Source organism: Ictalurus punctatus, chromosome 7 (assembly GCF_001660625.3).
Source record: "Ictalurus punctatus breed USDA103 chromosome 7, Coco_2.0, whole genome shotgun sequence".
NCBI classification, from domain to species: Eukaryota; Metazoa; Chordata; class Actinopteri; order Siluriformes; family Ictaluridae; genus Ictalurus; species Ictalurus punctatus.
The window spans coordinates 11,632,797-11,655,947 of record NC_030422.2 but is presented as its reverse complement, the minus strand read 5'-3'; the positions used below and the strand labels follow the sequence as shown (position 1 = coordinate 11,655,947).

The 23,151-nt window shown below is 38.7% G+C and overlaps 1 protein-coding gene across 8 annotated transcripts in view; it reads left to right on the top strand.

The window, feature by feature from the left end:
- Positions 1-5,298: 5,298 nt before the first annotated feature.
- The window catches only part of arhgap21b (Rho GTPase activating protein 21b), a 40,784-nt gene continuing 22,931 nt past the window's right edge, over positions 5,299-23,151 (top strand). The window contains exons 1-8 of one of the 8 annotated variants that reach the window (XM_047156707.2): positions 11,930-12,268; positions 12,907-13,081; positions 13,250-13,485; positions 18,147-18,320; positions 19,085-19,106; positions 19,786-19,878; positions 19,980-20,058; positions 20,154-20,208. In XM_047156707.2, the coding sequence (XP_047012663.1) occupies positions 13,462-13,485; positions 18,147-18,320; positions 19,085-19,106; positions 19,786-19,878; positions 19,980-20,058; positions 20,154-20,208 (447 nt within the window). In that variant the 5' untranslated portion in view covers positions 11,930-12,268; positions 12,907-13,081; positions 13,250-13,461. Of the gene's footprint in view, positions 5,554-8,648; positions 8,804-11,929; positions 12,269-12,553; positions 13,082-13,249; positions 13,486-18,146; positions 18,321-19,084; positions 19,107-19,785; positions 19,879-19,979; positions 20,059-20,153; positions 20,209-23,151 lie in introns of those variants that run through there. The other 7 variants (XM_047156705.2, XM_047156704.2, XM_017472040.3 and 4 more) reach the window with 7 other exon arrangements.

Sequence of the window (23,151 nt, the reverse complement as noted above, 5' to 3'; positions counted from 1 at the left end):
TGAAGTTCTGTATGTAGACACAGATACTGTAGGTTTTGTAACTCACAGCGTGGTGTTTATAAAAGCTTGGTTTCCCGGCTGATCCGTGAAGTTATGAGGTTTCCGTGTCTGGATTTCACCGAGGGGAATCTTTGATTATGGTCTCCGCCCAAACCCGTCCTCACCACCTCCACCAGCAGCTGTGGAAACAAAAACACTGCTTCTGTAAACCTGTGTTTAAGGTGTGTTTGAGTAAGGGCCGGGTAGACCACACGGGGAACGTCTGCAGTGTTCCAGCATGTCGTGTCGGACATGGCCACCATCGCTCTCTGGGAAATCCGGAATTGTACAAATTCATGGGGAATTCAACATATAAGGATTTCCAAACCACACAGGGGGATTTTTGAGTTTCTTTTGCTTGTCGGATTTTCAGAAAGACTCCTCCCTAGATCGTGGGAATTTTTTTTCTCTGTTTTTGGCTCTCGTGTGTCGAGTGACCCCGTTGTAAATAAAAGCGATTCATTAATGCGGTTGCTGACAATGGAGCTGAAGAGTGTGTGTTACAGAGACCCATTCACACACACCTGACACATGACTCCAGTGTTTGAACAGAAGGACGACAGAGCTCCATGCTGTGTGTTTAACGTTGCCAGATTGGGCAAATTCACATGCACTTTAAATCATACAGTGAGTGAGGGCAAAATCAACAGGGTCGCTATTTAATCTCATATACATAGTACCACGTTAACGGTTTTAGGTTATCGCTTTTAAAATGCAAAACGATAAATCTGGCAACCTGTTTGTTTCCATTTGGTATTTAAATATATGAATGAATTTGTGAGATTATTTACAATGTTAAAGGAATAGTTCCATAATAATTGTACTAATCGATTTGAATTTGTTTGTGTTATAAATATTAGTAGGCAGCTTGGTTAGAAAGCTAGCTAACTATTACGTAAGGGATAGGAAAACGATCAACAACAGGGTAATGTAATAAAGCAGAATTACAGTTACCACCTCAGTGTAAATTATTTTCCCATAACATCAGGTTCCAATGTGTTTTATTCCTCTTATACCACAATTAAAAATTTTTTAGTTGTTAAAGAATGACACAATATTTTTAGAATTTTATACGTAGTTTTATTTAACGTTGAGGGACATCCACGATGCAAAGCTAGTTCTGTTATCATTAATGTTTCAGCAGCTATAACTTTGGAAGCACATTGCTGTAACACTAAGAAAAAGAATCTGTATAAACATCATGTTATTATAAGATATGTGTTTGGTTATTATTAGAGAACATCGTTATTACAAAGCAAGCATTTTGTTATCATCAAAACATTGTTATTCGGAGACATTTTGTTGTTTTCATTAGAAAACATCTTTATTACGAAAAACGTTTTATCATTAGAAAACATCGTTATTACGAGAAATGTTTTGTTGCCATTATAAAACATTGTTATTACGAGAAACGTTTTATCATTACAAAACATTGTGATTATGAGAAACGTTTTGTTATTATTAAAAAGTCTCTATTACCAAAAAAGCATTTATTAGAAAGCACCTTGTTAGTTTACAAAGTATAAATCTCTAATTGAAACAGAGGAAATCTCTAACTGAAACAGAAGATAAACAACTTCTTATATGCAAGAAATTTATTTATTTGTAACAAGTCTCAAAATGACTAAACATTACCTCTTATTATTAATTTTACGATGTTTTCTCGTAATAACAAGTTGCTGATGGGGATTTGTTGTTGTATTACGTTGCACGAGTGTGCTTGTGTAATAAACGGTCAGTAACACAGAGTAAACATTTGTATTGATGCCCGATGAAAAAGCTTACGTTGGATGATGAAATTACATGTAAGCTCGGCCCCCCACTGACCCACAAACACTTGTCACTCTGCAAAATCGAGAATGTTTCAGAACAGAATAATAAGGTAGTTAAAGGAATGGATTCGGTCGTATTTCATAAACATACAACATATGTGTTTTTGTTTAGAAAATACTTTGTGCCAACTTTTAGGTTTGGGAAAAGTTTCACTCCATGAGAACGCTAACTAGAAACTTGGTAGCTGTTGTGTGAAGTTCATTTCAAGCCCTGGATAAACGTTTGTAGATTTTTTCCAGATGGATTGTGTCCGTGCTGCACTGAGACAAATTCCCAGCCACTAAATCCCCCTGAACAGGTGGTCACTCCTGAATGAAAGGAACATTTGTCCAGCTCCAGACTCTTTGCAGAAAGCCGTCTTTTCAGGTTTGCGCCGTAAGTGTCGGGCTCAGAAGCTGATTTTCTCAACAGGGTTTGCTTTGAAGGGCCTCAATATTTTGTCGTACATCAAGTCCTTATTAGCGTATGTATCTCAGGAGAGTCCTGGTTTTCAAAAACAATTCTTACATTTGAAAATAATTTGCAGTTCCTGGCGTCCTAAAAAGTTTCTCGCTCGCTTCCTGAAACGATTTCTGGATTCTTGAAGCTCCCTGAAGATGTGTAGGGGGTTCATGAAAAGCTACCCGAAAGACTCCTGGGTTCTGAAAAGTTCCTGGCTTCCTCAAAAAAATTATCTGGATCTTTTAAAATTTCTGGTGGAAAAAATTCATTACTCCTTGATAAAGTTTCTGAATTTCTTAAATGTTTCTTGGCTGTTAAAAAAAGTTCCTTGGTTCTAGAAGAAGTTTCTCTGTTCCTGAAAATGTTCCTGAAAAAATTCCTGGGCCCCTGCAAATGTATATGGGTTCTTGAAAAGGTACTAGAAGGGTTCCTGGGTTCTGAAAAGACCTTGGGTTCATTTAAAAGTTTGTTGGTCTCTGAAAAAGCTTGTGACTTTCTGATCAAGTTCCAGGGTTGCTGAAAGCAATTTCTGAAAGAGTTCCTGGGTTGCCTCTAGAGACACCGGAACATTTTCAGAAACCCATGGACTGTTGCAAGAACCCAGGACACTTTTCAGTAACCCAAGAACTCTTCAGAAACCCCTTTCAGGAACCCTGGAACTTGCCTTCAGGAGCTTTTTCAAAGATGAATGAACTTTTTTTAAGGAACCAAAATCTGTTCTTTTCAGAACCCAAGAACCTTTGAAGTACCTTTTCAAGAACACAAAAGTATTCTCAACTATTTTATTCCTTACGAGTCTATCCTAAGTCCTGAAATTAAGAACCGTTCTCCTCTGCTGGATCACAGTGACATTTGCAGGGGCCCAAGAACTTTTTTTTCCAGGAATGCAGAAACTTTTGCAAGAACCAAGGAACTTTTTTAACAATCAGGGTTAGAAATCATGGATTATGGAACTTTTTCAGAAACAAATACAATTTTAACTGGAACCCAATATCTTTCTACACCAACCCCCCCACCCCCCCGTGACGCCTGGAACATTTTTTGTTTTAAAACCCAAGATCTTTTCATGACCCTGGTACCTTTAAGGTACCTTTTCAAACTGGAGAATGCATAAATTCCATAACAAAGTCTGCAGGAACTCCAGACTGGAGTTGGTGTATTTTTAGCCACGATAGCATTGACATGGTTCACATGCTAGCGCAGTCTTGGTCTCGTAGCTCACAATACATGTTAATATAGAAACTCTGTGACAGATGAGCAGCTCTATACGGCTGAGGAAAGACGGATGTTGTGGGAACACACACACATCACACATGCATTCCACAGCTTCTGCTAGCCCCATAGCGACCCCGCTTTGAACCAGCAGCGCCATGTGACTTGGCTAATCTAGCCAAACAGCTGCTGTATTTATGCCAGAGACATGGAGAGGGGTGGAGGATTATCATGCACAGACTAATCAGGATGTGGAAAATGTAAAAGTGGGAAACTCCAGTGAAAGTAAAACTTCCTTGTTAATAAAATGGCCACACTTCTTGTGTTATTGGTGTTCCAAAGTCTGAGATTCAGATGAATTAACGGAACTGTCAGGATTTTGCTGAGATGACAGGACACTTTATACATGTCTGTACGGCTTCAATTAGCATTCATTTGATGTCGTTTTTAAAGAATTTCATTGTGCTCTGATTCACTTCTTTCTTTCGGGTAGATGGAACTTATTTTTTTCTTTAGAAATATATTAAAGAAACAACAAATTTATTATTACAGATAAAATTCCAGATGAAAAATAGCTGCTCAACAGAATATTCACTTCAGCTTCATTACTATGCTAGTTAGTCACACGCTAGCTAATTGGCATACTTGTTACCAAACTATCTTCTTAGCATTCCTCTAAACTTTAGCGTTTTTCAATTTTCTACCCAATATTTATGTTTTTTTAAATGATTTTTCACTCAGATTTTTGTTCAGTATTGTGACAGTCAGTCATCAAGTGGATGTTTTCGAAATTAACTGCCTTTACATGTGAAACGTTCACACAACTAGATAATATAAACATAAATCAATCAATCAAGTTTCAAATATGTGCTAACAACATGTCAACAAACACTTGAAGCTAAGCTAACCATTTTGTTCGCTAAGTTTGGTGAAGCTCCTCCCGCTTAAAGACAAATAAGAAAAAATAAATCAGAATGTAGAACAAGCAGGAACATCACAAGAAATACAAACAATAACAACAACCAATAAAAAAAGATAACTATGAGTAAAATTTGTTTACTGGAAACATTATGTAAATGAGTGCATATTTAATGATTTATTAAGTATAATTTATAATTTCAACATGTTTAAATCTGGTTTTACTAAAGGAAATAAACTTGTAGGGTGTGATACCTGGGTATAATAATAATAATAATAATAATAATAATAATAATAATAATAATGATTAACACTTGAATGTGTTTAGTCCTTTATTTAGTCCAAAGAATGATTTTAAAAAAATCTGAATTCTATTTTAACAAATAAGTACAAATTTGAAGAAAAACTAAAAGAAAAAAAAACCTTGGAGAATATATATACATATACATATACATACATATACATATATATATATATATATATATATATATATATATATATATATATATATATATATATATATGCATGGTAGGCTGATTGGCGTGTCTAAAGTGTCCGTAGTGTATGAATGGGTGTGTGTGAGTGTGTATGTGATTGTGCCTTGCGATGGATTGGCACCCTGTCCAGGGTGTACCCCGCCTTGTGCCCGATGCTCCCTGGGATAGGCTCCAGGTTCCCCGTGACCCTGAAGAAGGAGTAAGCGGTAGAAGATGGATGGATGGATGGATAAAAAAAAGGGGAAAAAAGAGAAAAACACACTGAGAAAATGGCCGACTGTAACACCGCTTCCTATTAGCTGGAATTCAAAACCCACAACATGTTACGAGGCATGTGATTGGCTGGCGTTTCCAAGGATTCTGTGGTGGAGCTCTCGAGCACAATTCCAACATTGTTCCGCGCGAGTTAGCTGGCTGGCTTGCGCTTGTGCTAGCTTTAGCCAAGGAGAGGAAAAAACTTTTAAAAACAAATTTTATTACATTTTAAAACTAAAACAAACAAAGGATTATGAGCTTTATATCACGGTAACGAGTCGGGCTGAGGATTTTTATTTCATTTTCAATGGGCGTTTGTTGTGACGTTAAGTTCTTTCTGCGGCTTCATTCCCAACAGGTAGGCTGGAAGCTATCGCTAGCTTAGCTTAGCTTACTTTAGTTTAGCTGAGCAGAACCTCCCACTACGTGCATTTTTATTTTTAGATATTTATAAACACGGTTTATCGACAATCATGTATTCAGCTTGCTAACACTTGGCATTTCATTTTATTTTAACTTTCTTTCGGAGCGAGCAAACTTTGTCGTCTTTTTTTTTGGTTTGTGGAGCGGGATGTGTCCCAAATCGCCGTCGTATTGGACGCCGAGTGCGCTACGTAGGGTGTGGGCGCCGGGTTTTCCAGCCGCCTACGTAGTGCGCTTGCGTAGGTCAGGTGGAAGGGATTTGGGACACGACTAACAAACCAACGTCAGACCAAGAAACTTTTTCCAACACTGGGTTGGGAAAGTTGCCAGATTGAGCGAATTTAGGTGAACGTTGGTCAACTCATTATAACGAAATTGCGCAAACGTTTAAATATAAATAAGAGTAGTTAAATCGTATACGCTTAAGTATATATTTTTAGTTTGTAATATTTTCAGAGAGGTTTTGAAATTGCTAATTGTCATGTACTAAATCTGGCAACCTCGCTAAGAACACCATGTCTTTTTTTTTTTTAGTCTTTTATTGTTGTTTAATAATGATTTAAATGTAAAATAATAATTATTTAAACTGAAATTACAAATGCATTGACAAAATAGTATCACTATCTAATTACCTCAAATAAATAAATAAAACCCATCTTTATTGACACTTTCCCACCAGACTATATATTTTCTTTTAATTGTGTATAAATGAAATAGATATTTCAGGTCATTTGGGTGTTGTTTTTATGGTGGTGGGTGTTTGTTGTAGCTCTGAGGATCAGCAGGGAGTCTTGCAGCCATGTGGCACTTCAGTAAACTTTTACTTAAACATGTTTTTAAAGACAAAAGTCATAATATTAAAAACAAAATACGAGTTTTGATAAAAATAACAGTGATGTTGTAAAAACTATTTTTAAACTTGTCTTAAAAAAGAATGAAAGTTAAATCCACTCTTTTCCAGATAAAAAAAACAAACATGTGGATGAAAATGTTATATAAAAACAATAAATTGAAATAAAAAAGGACTTGGACTCTAACATCGATATCTTTTCATAACATAAAAAATAGAATTGCAAACTTAAAGTTAAAGGTTAAATATTAAAAAAAGTTTATTCAGGTTTCTTCTGATTTTACAGGAAATGTTTCCTTCTTCTAAATAACATTCTAAAATATATAATAAGTGATCAATAAAATGTTTTGACATTAAATTGAGTACTAATAGAGTTAATTAATTTCAATATAACTGAGTAAATAAATGCGATTAATATATAATTAATTTATTCATAACTTTTTTCTATTATTGTCAATTTATTTTCAAGCCAAAACAAAAACGTTTAATAAATAGAAATATAATTTCTTTATTCAATTTATTTCGTAAATAAATATTTATGAAAAAATGCTTTGAACTTTTTAAACTTTTGCATATATATATATATATATATATATGTATGTATGTATGTATGTATGTATGTGTGTGTGTGTGTGTGTGTGTGTGTGTGTGTGTGTGTGTATACATACATATATGTATATAATGTGTTAGGGAGCACCGATATGAATATGGCCGAAGCAGAATATAATGAAAAACTTGGCCAAAGGCCAAATATCGAACACGTTTTTTCACTTTTTCCATTTATTTTGCCATTTTTTTCACCATTGCATAAATTAAATAGTCGAAATGTGCTTTTTACAATTTTGTCTTGCTTTTCAAAGAAATTTTTTTTACAAAAACTGCAATTTAAAAATATTTATTTAACACTAAACATTTTTTTTTTCATTCCATCAGGCGTAGGCTACCAGCAAGGCACAATATAACTTTAAATAAATAAATGACTAAAATAAAAATATTTTGATGTGGTCATCTTTGAGCCCCCTTGAATAGCCTATGTTAGGCCTTTAACAGACTGCTGAAAGAATGTAACACTCTGTAGCCTACAACAAAAAGTGCATTAAAAGGTGCAAAAAAAATGGTTCTGTTCGGTTCTATACGGCTGATTATATTGGGGACATATACCGCTCTCGTCCCTGTACACCTCGCGGAGAATTATAGTAGATATAGTATAGTTAGATACGTTGTTAATGTTATGTTCCTTGATAGATTTAGTTAGTTTAAACTATAGATTAGTTCATTTAGTCCCCGCTGGTGTTTCCGCTCCCAGTCCATAATACTAGTTCATGTTTCTTGTTTCTTGTTTTGACCCTGTTTTCTGTGACCGCGACTCTGATTCCTGCTTTGCCCCGTTTATGCCTGTTTGCCGCTCGCCCGAAACCTTTGCCTGTCTTGACTAAGTTTTTTGGATTACGGTTCGTCAGCCTGCCCTTAAATAAATACGTGTTTACCTGCTTCTGTACTCTACTCCCTTACGTCTTGTGACGTGACAGAAACATGTTCTGGAACAGAAACAAAACAAACGCATGTGTCCACAGTAAACATCCGAAGAGCACGTAGCTCGTGCACGTGCGCACGCCCTCATCGCGGTGCTGGGTTTTTTTATTTTATTTTATTTTATTTTATTTTATTTTATTTATTTATTTATTTATTTATTTATTTATTTTTGCTATTTTCAGCCGAATAATTTCGGTTGCCAAACATTTGGTGCATCCCTAAAAAATATATATATATATCTATAATACACACACATGTCTTCAGGAATTAACACATTTTCACATTTAACATTAGCACGTTAAGATATTTAAACTTTACAAGTAGTAAAAAAAAAAAAACCATGTGCTTCAAGTTTATTGTTTCTTTTATTGGGGAATAAAAAAATAAAGATAACTCGGACTCCTGATAGATTAGATTTCATAGAAGAAAAGAGGTCGGGGGTAGAAAGAAAAGTCTGACACAATCTTAAATCTCTTTGGGTTTTTTTTATTATTATTATTTTGTCATTGTTTATCACATTTAAAAAAAAAAAAAAAAAAGGCCTGGTTATAGAAGATGTGAAAAAGATTGTAGAGAAGACACCAGAGATTTTGTTGCTGGATTTTGTTTTATTTAAACTTTTTTTGTGTTTTGTTCCTGTTCTGCAGGGGAGTTGAGGCAGGATGGACGTCCACACAGCGATCAGATTGGATTAGTCTGACGCTCCTCTAGATGTGGACTGCGGGGAGGTGAAACCATGGCGACAGGTTGGAGAAACAATGAGGAGGAGGCGAGTTACAGTGTCAACGCCCCACTGTGTGAGGTAATACCTATTTATTATCTAACTGTTTCACTGTTATTTCCGGTACGGCGTGGCATGCGTCCCGTGAGTGGTGCATGATGTGTGGACGCTGGATGTGGATGTGTGCTTTAACTATGGCGTGGTGGTACTGATGCATCACACGATGGCGGCGATATGCAAATGAGCATTTATTTGTGCGCTTGCACCTTTAGTTTTCTCTCAAAACTTAAGGCAGGTAGAAACAACGCTATTGGTCAGAATTGTAGATCTGTGTGATACGATATCACACCGATACCGTGATACACCGCATGTCACATTGTCCCCAAATCCGCCATGTCATTCCAAGCTATCGTTATGGTCGTGTGTATCGGAGTATCGTGAGATGTTCTGCTGAGTCTTCGTGAGTGTCGTGACATGGTAAAGTGTGACTCTGGTTGATATTTGAGTCAGATATTATCTCCACGGTAACGGGTCATTGAGGAGACGGTTGTTGTTGCTAGTTATTTATGAATTGTCGATCCTGAGGCTCGGGTGCATCAAGCCAAGATTGAAAGTTGACTTTCACCACGGTTACCATGGAAATGACCCCCCGCCCCCACCCCAACCACACCTAACTTACTTTAACTTTAAGCCCTATTTGAACGGGATAGTTTAACCATTTTAACTTGAAAAAATAAACAATGACCAGGGATGGGAGATACGATGATATGATTTCCATATCATGATTAAATTGTTCAACTTTCCTGAAATATCGCCAGATAGTTGTTTTTTTTTAAAGCATTTTAAAAAAAGAAAAATTTGCAGCTGATTTAATGTTAAACCTTTATTCTGAATTTACAAATAATCACCCTTCTTTTAAATAACTGTTAACTAATTAATAAATTAATTTGAAGTAAATATATATAATTAAAAATGTGTTAATGTGTTTTTTGCTTTGACTTCATATTATGGGTTAATGAAAAGTTAATCAATATGATTAGATATAACTTTAAATCTAAGTTATTTATTATATTTATTTAGGAATAAACATGCATTTGTTTATGTTAAGTAGAACTATATGTAAGGTCAGTTTGAGTTTTTGAAAAAATATATAATTTATTCTTTTTTTTATATTTATAAATAAATGTGACATTCAGTCAACTTCTGTTTTTCACGTTTGTTTAAAAAAAAGTGTACTTTTAAAATGATTTTTGCCTGCCCTTGTGCCTCGGGTATCGTAGTATGGTACGATGCCCCCGGTTTTACCAGAGATAGTTTTTAGTCGCCCCCCCCCCCCCCCCCCCCCCCCGGAAATGAAGGTGTGACATAAATCAGACTCGTGATCCAGAGAAGAAAAGAAACAGGAAACGGTGCAGAAGCCGCTGAAGGAAATTCCCCCGATGTCGTACACACAGTCGGCTCGAGCTAACACAAGATGAATCATGTCCAGATTCCCGTCAGCTCCTATAGTGCTGAGAATCCTGCCAAATGATGTCATCAAAAAGTGCCGCGCAGTCACGGAGACACTCGCGCATTCACACGCTTATTCCAGAAACCATCATAGTCCCTCTCTTTATCTGTGCGCAGACTTTCCATCTCATGTAGGTGGAACAACTTCCCTCGCTCTCCACGGAAATCCCGACGCCACAGAGCAGAGAGTGGCATAGGGGAGAGTACGCTAGTTGAAGGCCCTAGGCTTGATTCTGAGCCATGGCGACTTGATGGATGAACGATCTGTAGGAAGATCGATCATGTGCCAGTTGGATAAGTTGGGCCACGGTCTTCTCCGTTGTTGTTTTGATGGTGTCGAGCCATTGGGTTGCTGGTGTGAGTGATCTGTTCGTACAATGAGTCCAAAGTAGGCAAGTCGTAGTTTGGTGATCCTTGCTTTGAGAGACATGTCCGGTTTGATTTGCTCCAATATAGATTTATTTGTCCGTCTGGCTGTCCATGGTATCGACAGGATTCGTCTCCAGCACCACATTTCGAAGGCGTCGATTCTTTTCTTTCTTGTTTCTTGACTGTCCAGCTCTCGCGGCCATATGTTACGATGGAGAAGATGAGACTGAACGAGTCGTCTCTTTGTGGGCAAAGAAATGTCCTTCGATTTGAAAATTCTGTCCAATGATTTCGTCGTTGATTTTCCCATGGCTATTCTTCGTTTCACTTCTTCACGAGTCATTGCCTTCGTGTTGATCATTGATCCAAGTAGGCTGAAGTCGTTGATAACCTCAATTTTGTCTCCACCCAGGTCAAGGGTTCATCGATCATAATTTTCATTGGTCATCACCTTGGTCTTCTTGAAGTTCAGAAACAGTCCAATTTCCTGGCTCTGTCTTTTAACTGTCCACAGTAGGTTCTTCATTCCTTCTTCAGTGCCCGCTATCAAGGTAGTGTCGTCCGCATACCGTAAATTGTTCAGGTTTCGGCCTCTAATTTTGATCCCTTCTTCGCCCTCGTCTAGTCCGGCTTTTCTGAAGATTGTTTCCGCGTACAAGTCGAACAAGAACGGTGACAGGATGCAGCCTTGTCTGACGCCTCGTTCCACTCTGAAAGATAGGGCCAAAAAACGTGTTTGATTTTTATAATACCTACAAAAATGAACTTTTTTTAATATTTAGAAAACATACATTTTATTTACAAATGTGTATATACTAAATTGTTTGTTTTAATTTCTATTTAAATTTAACACTGATCAGGGGAAAAATGTACAAATGAAAGATTTTACAAATTTAAAGGTGAAACCTTTTCAAGGATTTATATGAAGTCCACGTGGTTGTGTTATTATTAAAGAATCATTTATATTTAAATAAAATAACACTTAAACGTAGAAAAAAATAAAGCTGTGTAAATGCTTTAGCTAATGTCTGCAAAAATAGTTTTATTTTTAGCTTTTAAAAAAAAAATAGTAATTGAAGTTTGTTACACATCGTGTAATATGGGTGTCATATTATGACAAATAGCAGAGTTATTGTATTATATTACACAGTATTATTGTTATTACGGATGTATTGTGTTGAGAGCCTCGTATCAAACAATATATACAGTAGGCAGGATCGCTACATCTCCTTAATCCTTTACCTGAATCACTGCATCTTTTTTAGATATTATTATTTTTATTATTTTTACTACTACTATGATTATGATTGGGCAGTTTGGTTGATGACTTCGATGCTGCTGAATCTGTATTCATCAGAGTGTGCTGAGTTATTGTGAGTCTCTTTCAGAGCGAGTGATGAGTGATGGGGAGAGGAAACGTACTTCCCGTTAGCTGGAAAGATGGAATGAGAGAACAGGAAGGAGGTTGGAATCCGGGAGTTTTAACATTGTGGTGTTGGGATTTCCAGTAACATGGGGTGGGCAGGGTCGTCCGTTTATTAATTAAACTCCAAAACGCGTTTCGATTTCCCGGAAGCAGGTCAGGTTGAAAAGTCATAGCTAGCGCAGTATCGCAGAGACGGCACGGTACTGGAAACTTCGGTATGAGTCGATGTCTGGACACGTCCGGTAAGGTTTTTAAAAAATGTTTACAATCTTCAAACATTCAAAACAACAGAAAAGGTAACTTTTAAAAACAATGAAATCTTTTAAGAAGAAATAAATGTTATAAAATTTATATCTTGATAGCCACGATATCTCAGAAAAGTGCATTGTGATATGTTTTGTATCGTGATATCGATATTATATCCCTATCATCCAGCCCTAATGGCTTTTGGTGCTTTAAACCTTGGCACTGATATTACTGCATTTTATTTTATTCTTAAAAAATATGTAAAAAAAAAAAAAACCCCAAAACACAGGAAATCAGGAAACCATTATCGATACGAATCGGAAGCCAATATTGATACGAATCGGGAAGGCGGTGCGAATGAGTAAAATTTTTTTTTTTCCAGGTTGCAGTGCTGTCAGTGTCGTGATGTTTGATGATGTGATATTTAAATAATAACAAACTTGTTAGCTGTTATCTCGTTACATTCATAAACATTTTGTGAGAAATGTGTTAGAAAGGCGCTTTATATATCAAGCAGACTAATAAATAAATGGATCAATTCTGACAGTTTTGTTACAAAACTCAAGATGGTTTGAAAATTGTTTTCTCCATGAACAGCTCCTGTTGGTTGTTTTCTGCGTGCGTGTGTGTCTAGGGACGTTGCCCACTGAGACGTCTGTGTCAAAAGTCGAGACAATAAACGCGTTGTGTGTGAATTCCAGGCTGGAAGGTCGGACGCTGCTGAAGTGAATCATCATCTGAAACAGAGCTCCTGTGTTTGGCCATTTTGTAATTTTACACTGCTTTCCTTCCTGCAGTGGCGAGAACCAGTTTAGTGATTATTTCTGTGATTAGATCCATCTACATGCATTTATTATCCCATATAGATCACATCGTAGGTCCATCTGTCCATCTATACTAGGTGTGTCACAAGAACCGATACTTTGATACCAACATTCTTAAAATGTGACGGTACTTGTTTTTCTGCATTTGCGTAGGTAACGTTGGTAATGAAGCTACTGATGGTTGCAATTCGTCCGGAACTGAAGGGGGCAGCAAATACATGCAAGTGTTTTAGTCGGTCCACAGGTGGTGGTGAAGAGGAAGAACAACTACAAGCACACAGGAAAAACTACAGAAGACGGCAACAATTTTAGCTCTGCCCGACTTGTTGAGAGGAAAGGAAGCGTTGGTTGCCGGTGTGCAACCGATGCTATCGTTCATTTCAAACAAAGTGAGGAAACACTTGGAATTTTTGCGAAGCACCTGAAAGACAGACCCTATATTATGTTTGTTTGAGGCAGCTGGCACTGTGGCCGTGAAACCAGCTAACATTATGCTCCATGTAATGTTAGCGATAGCCAGTTATTTGTTAACGACGCTTACGCATTGCAATGTTATAAACTACCCCCTAATGGGCCACCATGCATCGCCATTCAGTCCGTGTCCTGCCATCAAAATGTAGCCTAATGTCACTAATAATTATTCAAATGTTAATGCTTTTAATAAATCTTTTTGGCCTGCCACTATATCAGTGAATTTAAACTTATGCTTGCATTCAGAGTATAAGGTGTGTTTGTGTGTGTGTTCAGGAGTGCACCTTAGCACTTGTTATTAGCACTGTTTTATTAGTCATTGTCAGACAGTGTTTGATAACTAAAATATCCCTCTCTCTTTCTCTCTTTTTGCCAGTATTAGCCAGAGGAGGATGTCCTCCAGGAGTTTTAAATGTTATTTATTTTTTCTTTTTTTTTATACCACACTGTGGTATTGACTTTGGTATTGAGTATTGTATACTTTTGGTGGTATCGGTACCGACTACTAGATTTTTGGTATCGTGACATCCCTACCCCTATATACTCTACCTTCGTATTAAACTCCTCCTCGGATGATTTGCATATTAAAGTGATCCTCAAAGGGGAATGAAATTCTTAGTCTTTAGCTTGATCTGTTTTCACTTACCTGCATTACCCACAATGCTGTTCGGCAACCTGCTGATAACATTAATCTCCCTGTAAAAAGAGTGATGTGGCGACACTTTAGTGTCTGTCCAGCTCTCTCACCTCTGCTCAAAAAGATCAGCTCCCAAAGCTCCTCTCACGCTTACAGCGCCATCGTCGTCTCTTCAGATCGCTAACTAGCTGTAGCTCAGCATCATGTAGCTGAGTTGCATTCTGGGAAATCACCTTATGTTATTAGGAGCTAACTGAGAAATCTGACCTGTTTCAGATTTAGACCCAGCCGTGTGACTGCGCTAGTAAAAGAGCGACACATGGCTGTTGACAGCACCAGGCAACAAATTAGAACCAGAATCACTAAATGCATCACAAATATCTCCGTATAAACATATTCACTGTGTTTCAGGAAGCCAGTATGAGGGTGGAGCTACAGCAGGGATGTTGGAGTTGTTGTTGTTTGGCTTATTGCTGCTGCTGTTATTGTTGAGGTTGCTGTTGTTATTGGCCTGGTTGCTGTTGGAGTGGATGTTCTTGTTGGGGTTGGTAAGGTGATTGTTGGTTCTGGTGTTACTGTTGTTGGGCTTGTTGTGAAGGTGGTGGTAGTTAGGGTCACTGTTGTTTTGGGGGTCATTGTTGGGGTGACATGTTATTGGGCTTGTTTTTGTTAGTGGTGGTTGTTTGAGTTGTTTTTAAGGTGGTTGCTGTTGGGGTGGTGGTTGTTAGTGGTGGTTATTGTTTTTTTTTTTTGTAAACAGTGTTAAACACTTTCCCACACTCTCGTGTTGTTAATCACCTTGTAGGTGTTATGTTTGGGGCTGAAGCTCATATTCTTTACGCACGGTGTGTTAATCGTCCTTGAGTTTTCATTAGGATCAGTGTTTATTTCTCCTCCCAGCAGTGACTAGGAGTAGATCAATAACTAGTGTCCACTTTTAATTAAACCAATACGATTAACATCACTGTTTATATAAAGAACTACATTGAATAGTCAATTCACTAGAAATAAAACTAAAAGCAATAAACACGAGAGAATATATTAACTTTATCTGGTGTTTATATTTAATAATTGTTTTATTATCAGCGTTTTTTGCACCTTACCTTTTAATGCCTTAATAATCTGTCCCTCCGAGGGCATGTTGTATCCAGATGTTGTTTTTTTTGTGTTCTAAAAATAGCATTACAGCTGATTACGAAGCCTTCCCTTTCCCCCCTCATTTCTGTCATGTGATTACCTCATCGTCTGAAAGCAAAAAAAACACGCGTCTTAAATTCAATAGAATGGACCAAATGTGTTGCAGTTCCACTTGAAGAGAACAGGTCAGCCGGGCCGATAGGGATGAGATGTGGACAGGCATGGCTCAAACGCTACTGCATGATATGCTTCATGTTGTTCTAGAGCTTAACATTCATTATCTATTCGTGTTAATTTACTCACTATCGAATTCAAATAACTAGCATGCAAAATAAAATCTTTTACGTAAACAAGACGAGACCTGTAGCTAACGTTGAAAACCGTTTCATTGCGCGGACGTACTTTACAATTCCGTATAAGATATACAAGTTAACGAGAAAGTTATATAAAAGAATTATTGGTGAAAAAAAAATGCTATTAATTGTTATTTCAGAGTAATGTGACTTTATATCTTTATTTTATAACACATTCTGTATCTGGTTGGTCAGAAGGACCGTTAATTTCCTGTCATGCGCTCGTTCTAATACGTTACGGTTCCTATAGTAATATTTATACGGCGGACGGCTCAAAGTATCCAAGCGTTTATATGGCTTTGATATGCTGATATCGGCGTCTCTTGCGTTAATCCATATGTTAACGTTACGTCAAAGCTGCGAAGTTACACGCAAGAATAACGAATATCAAACTAATGAAGGCCTTCACCTCGTTTCTCCATTAGAAAGATTTCTCCACATCGCCTTCACCTTGAACTCCAGTAACAAACACCACCACTTTGTATTTTCTCCTCGAGCACTGAAGAAGTGTGTGGTGTTTGTATTTTTTTGTTTTTTGTTTTTTTTCCCCCTGCCAAAACCAAGCTTTGTGTGTGTTTTTTTTTCTCTTTTATTTGTTTGTTCTGTTTTCTAAAGCAACACACACTTGTATGCAACATTTCAACAGAAGCCACTTAATCTCCTTCACCCTCGGCTGAACTCACTAACATTCGGAACAACATCAAGGAGCTCGGATTCAGAAAGATTTAAGAAAGAGTGAGAGAGAGAAAGAATGAAGTGGGGGGAAAGTGAAAGAGAATTAAAATGAATGAACTTAAGAAAGAGTTAAGGAAAAAATGAGAGAATTACTAATTTATAAAATGAAAGAACGAAAGAAAGTGAAAATGAATCGAAATCGATGCGTTTATGCGAAATATTTTTCTAGTTTATAAGTGTTTATGTTCCAGAGATGAAAGTGAATTCAAAAAAAGGGTGCAAAAGGAGAATGTAGAGTGAAACAGCAGAAGGGGGGAAGAAAGACAAAGAATTTGAAAAGAAAGAGAATTTGAAAACGAGAGAATTAAAAAAAAAAAAAAGATGGAAGGAAAGGAAAATAATGAAAGAAGGAAAGAAAAAGAATTTGAAAAAAGAACGAATTTGAAAACAAGAAGGAAAATAAAGAATTTAAATGCAAAAAAATTGAACGCAAGTAAGAAAGAGAAAAGGAAAGAATTTGAAAAGAAAGAATATATGAAGACCAATTAAAAAAATGGACTGATTCTGATGAAGAGGAACTTGGTTATGTTTGTGTGTGTGTGTGAGAGAGAGAGAGAGAGAGAGTGTGTGTGCGAGAGAAATAGATGCTTCTCTTCAGACTGTTTACATGACCGATGACAGCATGGTGCTCATGCATAGCAAACACACACAGCGTAAGGCCTGAGGTGGATTTGATTTCTTACTTCCTCATGAATTACTCATATATTTTTCCTTCCTATTTTGATATTTTGTTTAGTTTTTTAAAATGCAATGTCCGGTTTAAATGCTGTGTGTAAAATGTGGAGATGCAAAGATTGTTTAAGTTTGAAATAAAAAGTGCACGCTGAGGAGGTGTGAGGCTATAAATACTATGTAAATGCACCGACCTCTGTGTGTGTAAAATGTTTGCTCATGTACTGATTAACATCCTGTTACACCACTGCATTCTGATTGGTCAGAAGGTGTTGATGAATTTTCTGTAACAGCAGCTCTGACAGTAGCGCAGATTAATTTAGGATTAACGCGCTTGTTCTGATGCGTTATCGTTTCTATAGTAACAGCTGATTGTTAATACAGTGAAGTTTTTTTACAAGGAGGTGTTTATTTACCGTTTATGGAAGGAGTCTCCAGTATTGCTGTAATGACTAGCGGGAGTGAGCTAGCCATGCGAGCGTTGCCATCGAATGAATCAGTCAAATGAATGAATCTGTCGAGTGAATCTTTTGGAATGAATCAGTTGAACGGATCTGTCCAGTGAATCTGTTGAATCAATCAGTTCAATGAAATTGTTGAATGAATCTGTAGTGAATCTATTGAAGGAGTCAGTAGAATGAATCAGTCTTGTGAATCTTCTGGAATAGAGTCTCATGAATCTGGTGAAAGAATCAGTTGAATGAATCTGTCCAATGAATCTTTCGAAGTAGTATTCAGTGGAATGAATGAATTTGTTTAATGAATCTGACTAAGGAATCAGGCGACTGAATCATTTGAAGGAATTAGTCTTGTGAATCTGTCCAATGAGTCTGTTGAAAGAATAATTTCATTGAATTTGTCTAGTAAATCTGTCCATTCAATCTGTTGAAAGAATCAGTTGAGTGAATCAGTCTCATGAATCGTCCAGTGAATTTGTTGAAAGAATTGGTTGAATTAGTCTTTCAGAGGAATCGGTTGAATGGAGCATGTTGAATGAATTTCAATATGTTTATGATTTTGTTTTTGTTGAATTTCCTTGTTGTAGGACGTGTTTGAGCAGAAGGAGTCTCCTGCGTCTATGTTCCAGCCGGAGGACGAGGGGTTCTCGTGGCCCGGGCCGAAGACGGTGCGTTTACGGCGTACAGCGCTGGGCTTCGGCTTCACCCTGCGCCACTTCATCGTGTACCCGCCCGAATCTGCCGTACATTCCACTTACAAGGTACTCCTCTCTCTCTTTCTCTCTCTCTCTCTCTCTCTCGCTCTCTGTCTACTTTCACTAATGTCACTCCCTCCATACCTTACCCAGAAGTCACACAAACATCTCACCTGCTGGTTTTATTTAATGACCTATATCTCTGTTAACTTAAATATCTTGACTCTGTTCTGCATACTGATTGGTCAGAAGGCATTAATTCATTTTCTAATCCTGTCACAGGTTTTGTAATTAATGCTCTCGTTCTTGGGCGGTATAGTTTCTATAGTAACTTCTTGTTCAAAACGACTTGTACAGCAGTGCACCACATAAACGGTGTTCTTTCCTTCATTTTTCTTTCCTATCTTTCATTCTTTTTTTTTCTTTCTCACATTTTCTTACACTAAGCTTCTCTTTCTTTCTTTCTTTATCACATTTTCTTACATGCTGCTGTTTCCCTTTCTTCCTTTTTTTCTCTCTCTAATGTGATTTCTCTCTGTACTCCCCCCCTCCCCCGTATTTCCTTGAGCTGTGTGTGTACACTGCACTATAGCATGACTAACTCTGCTCTGAGTTTAATCAGTTTGTAAAGTCTTTCTGTTTCAGAGTTAATCTTCATCTCTCTCGCTCTCTCTCTCTCTCTCTCTCTCTCTGTGTTAATAAAAGTAAGTAAGCAGATCCGAATAAAAAGAATAATAATAAGTAGCAGAAGAACAGTGTGTATGAAATGAGTGATAACGTGTCTCAGTAAGACGGACGTCATGTCTCTAATCTTTTTCTTCTGTTCGCAGGATGAGGACGGAGATCATCGAGGTAAGAGTACAGCTTCACACCAAGTTCATTCAGATAAAATAATTGAAAAATTTATTTTCCGGGTATTTTTGTTTTATTTAACTTCTATTATAATTTTAATATTTACTTTAAATAATCTGTTATTGTATTGTTTTTATTTTAAATTTTTTAAGTAATACATTTTTATTCAGTCAGTGAGGTGGTTTTCATGCTTGTATCTGCATTGTGTCCGGGTAGAAGCCTGTACTGTACTGCTCTCTCTCTTCCTAAACGCTCTCTTTCCTCGGGCCGACTTGGCTCAGGAAGGGCGAGCGGGAATTCCTTTCTCTGGTGTCCTTCACTGCTGCAGCGGGGAAAAACTATGAACATTTATTATTTTAACAGTTGTGTGTGTGTGTGTGTGAGAGGGAGAGAGAGACACGACCTGATGATCAGTGTGAGATATATATGTATATGTATATATGTATGTATTTTTAATTTTTAAATTTTTTTTCTTTACACAATGGCTTTACAGCTAATACAGTAGCGCCTCCTGCTGGGCTTGACTGACCTCACATGCTGCTTACTTTACGTGACATACAGTATCAGTTGTGGTGGAAAAGTCTGATAGGAAATGAAAGTTAGAATTGATGATGTGAAGATCAGGATGTTCAGATGAGCAAGCAGAGAGACAGAGAACTGTTTGTTTGTGTGTGTTTAGGACGAAGCCGGAGCAGACTGGAGCCCATGGACACCATCTTTGTGAAGCAGGTTAAAGAGGGTGGGCCTGCACACGGAGCCGGTCTCTGCACAGGTGCCTTTACTTTTGTTCCCTAGCAGAAGACTCGACGCTTGTTAACTGGACTGAAGAATAAGGTGTGTTTACTGTCTCCTTGTTTTCCTGTGTGTCTGCAGGAGACCGCATCGTGAAGGTGAATGGAGAGAGCATCATTGGGAAAACGTACTCTCAGGTCATCGCAGTGATCCAGAACAGGTAAAAAGTCTCTCTACCAGTAGCTGAATTAATTAATTCATGTATTAATTCATTCACTGACATTTATTTGTTTTATTTGCTTATTTTGTTTCCAGTGACACCTTTCTGGAACTTAGCGTGATGCCCAAGGATGAGGACATACTACAGCTGGTAAAGCTCTTCTTCTTACGGTTTGCTCAGAGGCCACGCCTCCTTGAGTCGGACTGACAGGGGCCACGCCTCCTTGAGTCGGACTGACAGGGGCCACGCCTCCTTGAGTCGGACTGACAGGGGCCACGCCTCCTTGAGTCGGACTGACAGGGGCCACGCCTCCTTGAGTCGGACTGACAGGGGCCACGCCTCCTTGAGTCGGACTGACAGGGGCCACGCCTCCTTGAGTCGGACTGACAGGGGCCACGCCTCCTTGAGTCGGACTGACGGGCCACGCCTCCTTGAGTCGGACTGACGGGCCACGCCTCCTTGAGTCGGACTGACGGGCCACGCCTCCTTGAGTCGGACTGACGGGCCACGCCTCCTTGAGTCGGACTGACAGGGGCCACGCCTCCTTGAGTCGGACTGACAGGGGCCACGCCTCCTTGAGTCGGGCTGACAGAGGCCACGCCTCCTTGAGTCGGGCTGACAGAGGCCACGCCTCCTTGAGTCGGGCTGACAGAGGCCACGCCTCCTTGAGTCGGGCTGACAGAGGCCACGCCTCCTTGAGTCGGGCTGACAGAGGCCACGCCTCCTTGAGTCGGGCTGACAGAGGCCACGCCTCCTTGAGTCGGGCTGACAGAGGCCACGCCTCCTTGAGTCGGGCTGACAGAGGCCACGCCTCCTTGAGTCGGGCTGACAGAGGCCACGCCTCCTTGAGTCGGGCTGACCGAGGCCACGCCTCCCTTCAGTCGGACGCAACGCATTGTTAACATTAGTGCCAGGTCATCAAGATAAACAAGCTGCCATCACGTTATTTTTGAGCGTACAGTCTGAGCAGCAACTCCTTTTATTTGTACTCATTTTAGCTCCTTTTTTCCTTTTTTTTTTTTTGCTGACCTGTTTCAGCTCTTCATTTCTGTCTCTCCCATCCCTGCCTCATCTAATGTCTGTTTCTGGGCCTCCTAACCAGGCCACTGCTCTGCCGCAGCACTGCTGGAGCCTCAACCACTGTCCCGATTAGATCATGTCATAGACGCAAGCAGCATTTCTTTTCCTTTCATTATTTCCATCTCTGGTTCCCCGTCACTGAGGATGAGAGATTACAGTAAACTTTGGTTGTCATTCTGTCAATTCCATTTTCTCCCAGTTTGGACATTTGCCATCTGGTATTCCTCCGAGACATATAAAGACAGCATCTCATTCGGATGAGTGCGATTTGCCCTCTTTCATGTACACGACCTCACGGACACCCGTGATTGGCTAGTGTCTCTCTGATTAACATGAAAGGGCAGTATGCCCCTCCCACCCAGAGAGCACGCCCAGTCGGGATTCATAATCGCGATCTCCCGATAATTGGGTGAGCGGTTTTTTTTTTTAAATAAATTTTTTTTTGTTGTGCCTCTCTGTGGTATCCCAGATGATGTGGACCACCAAATTTCAACCAATCAAAGCTAGGAGGCATGCCTACCTGCCTGTACTGACATTCAGACAGGAAGTTGAGGACATTGAAGTCTCTTCTTTCTGCTCCTAAGCAGCGCACAAAGCAGAACAATAAAGAGGTTTACTTATAAAAAGGTCCTTTAAAGAAGGGGGTCAGGTAGTAAACAGGAAGTAGTAATCATAAACAGGAAGTAGTAGTACTGTTAAGCTTTGTGAATATGAATATGCAGGTATTTTAATCTTTGACGGACCAAATAGTTGACATGTTCCTTGAGGAAAAAATGGAAAAAAGTGGATTTTCTTTCGTTCACTCCAGCAAGCGACAGGCGACTCTTTATACGATATGCTACATACGCACACAACACGGAGCTGCAATTTGAGTGACAGAGCAACATTTCAGCAGAAATTTTCTCAGCTAGATGCAAATTCGGCATGACTCAGCAAAGCGAACAAATGTTAGTGCGTGTGGCATATTCATAGCTCGTTCAGATAGCTAACGCTGCTATTCCACTAATAGCTAATATGAAAAAAACATTAAAATGCAAATTGTACAACCAGTTTGCACGCTTTTTCTGATGTATTAAAACATTACTATTTAGTTTACATTCATTTTAAAGTGTGATAAATCGTATAGAGCAAGACACGCCTCTTTGCGGCGGGGCAAATATGTTTATATATTTATATACGTATATAGTGTATTTCATTGGACGAAAACAATATTTATTTTTTCATTTATCGTGGGCTTTTCCCCCGAATTGATCAGTTATAAAATGTAAAAGAAAATATCCAAAATATATTTCCCTCCCAAAACACATTATCGTATCGTGAGCAACCGTTACGTGTCATTTTAAATCTGTTACTATAGAAACAATGTCAGAAAATAAATCAGCAGATTTTGAGGTGAGTTCAGATGAGCGTTCAGAAGCACAAGCTGTAAACATTCCCCCTCCACCCTTTTTCCTCATTCTCTGCTGCACATCTGTTTGCTGTGTGTGTACGTGTGCGTGTAAGGGATTGCGGAAAGCATTTGGCTGTGTAATAAGGCAATGATGTGGCCTGTCCAGACAGAGCGGGAGGATTAAAACCGTTTTCCTCTCTTGAGGATGACAATGGAGAGAACGGAGGTGGAGGAACCCTTACACATACTCATGCGCGTGCATGCACACACACACACGCACACACACACACACACACACACACACACAGTGTTAAATCCTCGTGCTCTGAATGGTTATTCATTTGAAAATGTTACATAACGGACAGCAGGTGTTGTAGAATACACTGGATTTGGACAGCTGATCGCTGTGTGTTGTAGATAGATAGTTGTGTGTGTATGATTGATGTGCGTGTGTGTGGGGGAGAGAGAGAGAGAGAGAGAGAGAGAGGAAGGCAGGGGAGGAGGGGGAGAGCTCTGCCATCTGAACAGAATGTATAATCAAGCCTCGGTCATGTGAACGGTCGTAGCTCTTGGAGGAAAGAGAGCGAGCATAAGAGAGAAGACCGAGCAGAGGGTGTGTGTGC